Below are 2,172 nucleotides of genomic sequence, written 5' to 3'. Positions count from 1 at the left end.
AATGAAATGGACAACTGGCAGATATCTAGTACATGGAGAAAACGACCTTGAGAGTGTTAAAAACAAGTGCATATTAGTGCAGATGAGATCTGCTAGAGTATTTAGGGAATTTTAGACCTGAAATCTTCAACGAGTACAAATGCTCTTCTTAGTGTCTAAGGGTTATGCCACCATGTATGGGAGTATTGGCCACATGACCAGGCAGGACATGGTAAGTGAATTTAGACACATGGATCCTTTTTTAATTGCCACGTGATTTTATTTCAGGATGACAACTTCAGAACTGCTAAAAGAGTAGGCAATTGTCAGAGTGATTGTTGACTGCCTCTCCCAGTACATAGTCAATGTGATTTCTTTCATTGCATTTCATTAGTATTTACCTTTCCTCAGTTTCACTTGCGGCTAGCACAGTTTCACTTGCGGTTAGCACAGTTTCACTTGCGGTTAGCACAGTTTCACTTACAGCTTCAGATGGTTCGACTGTTCTTTCTCCTACATGTCTTCGTAATGTTTGTATAAGGGCACCAATGATAAGTACAAACAGGAAAAGAGCATAACGAATAATCACTAAAACTGGCACCACTTTTATACTCATAACCTGGAAGAATTGTAAACCATGTTCTGTTTTAGGAGGAGGGCCACTGTTTATACTACCTCCGAGTCCTTCGATGTCACAAAATGGTGGTTTCCAGCCACGCACACAGTGACAATTTTTGATGTTGTTACACACTCCTCTGAAATTGCATTTCTTTACATCACAGTCAAAATGCATGTCATTATGAAAGGTACAATTCTGTCGCACACAGTATTGTGCTGGGCCACATGTTGCACCATCCACTACAAGCCCCATTTCTGGCAACTCTGTTCCATGATGTGCATCATATCCAAAACATTTCTGTGCTGGAGCATCTCTTAGTAATATATTACGAAATGTGGTATGCTCACCTCCACCTGGAATATATTTGACATCACTACAGTGCAGCATTCCACAGAAAACATTTTTTTCTGCACATGGAACTGGCTTACCTCCCCCAGCAAGAATCCTAACCCCACAGTTTCCAAATCGGTCCCCCATTTTATTCAACTGTTTATAGCATTCTGCTGAACCATCTTTTACTTCTTCGCCAAAAAGCGCTTGACACTGCAAATCACGGTCACTGCAGTTTCCTCTCACACAAACAGCTAATGCTGAGCATGGAGTTCCATCCTGGATGTATAAATCATCTGGGCACATCTCACTATTCCCAGAACAGTATTCTGGTAGATCACAAATGCCACGTATCTCTCTGCAAATCACTCCAGGGGGAGCATAATTACACTTATGGCAGCAAATTCCTGTATTACATTGAGCTCCAGATTTGAGGGTACAGTTTGTCTCGCAGCATTCATCAAGAACACACTCTTTAAGAGAGCCGCAATCACATTCCTCTCTCCCATTTTTGATCCCGTCTCCACAACGAGGAGCTACATAAGGGAAGTTATTATATGGAACGTTTGGAATGCTCAAACAACTATCCCAACCAAAAACTCTGTTGTGTATTTTAGCAAAAGAACAGTTGCTCATCATATCTCGAAGACCAGGCGGTTCTTTCATAATACAGTGGGTTCTTCGAAAACAATAACAACCATATGTATCCTTATCTGCATTAAGGGTATGACCCAATATATGTGCTGTGATAGCTGCAGCCAAGAAAAAGTGATGCCTTGCAACAAAGACATACATTGCTCCCCAGTTGGCATTGCAGATCCCATTCATAAAGCTATGATATTTTTTTCCTCCTATAAGTGCATGTCCTGTAAGAAGAAGTGAAGTATCATGTGGAAAATCTGAATACCATCCCCAGAATTTCCACAAACCAAAATTTTCTACAGTTTTTATAGCATCGGCCTCATAAAGGTTAAATTTGTCCACCGCATCCCATATGCACAACATACGTATGTAGACATTTAAAAACACTGCCTTGTAAATGGTATGGAGTATGCTGTTTAAAATCAGTGTGTTTTCTATTATGCGTGTCACATTACCTCGCAGCTGCACAACTAATGAGTTAGAATATGTGTAGTGAATTTTCAGATATTTCTGATGATGTCGCCACAAATAAACAGGGCCCGCTCTAGGAATCTGAGTAACTTTTTCCTTTTCAAGTGCTTCATTTGTCCCTTCCTCCTCAG

At 40.6% G+C, this 2,172-nt stretch overlaps 1 protein-coding gene across 1 annotated transcript in view; it reads right to left on the bottom strand.

Annotated features, from left to right (window-relative positions):
- Positions 1–376: 376 nt before the first annotated feature.
- The window catches only part of LOC100966414 (disintegrin and metalloproteinase domain-containing protein 30-like), a 2,423-nt gene continuing 627 nt past the window's right edge, over positions 377–2,172 (bottom strand). The window contains exon 2 of the mRNA XM_023507657.1: positions 377–2,164. Within this exon, the coding sequence (XP_023363425.1) occupies positions 377–2,164 (1,788 nt within the window). The remainder of the gene's footprint in view (positions 2,165–2,172) is intronic.

Source organism: Otolemur garnettii, unplaced genomic scaffold (genome assembly GCF_000181295.1).
Source record: "Otolemur garnettii isolate 467f Iridium unplaced genomic scaffold, OtoGar3 scaffold00196, whole genome shotgun sequence".
In the NCBI taxonomy this organism is placed as follows: Eukaryota; Metazoa; Chordata; class Mammalia; order Primates; family Galagidae; genus Otolemur; species Otolemur garnettii.
This window is presented reverse-complemented; position numbering and strand designations above follow the sequence as displayed.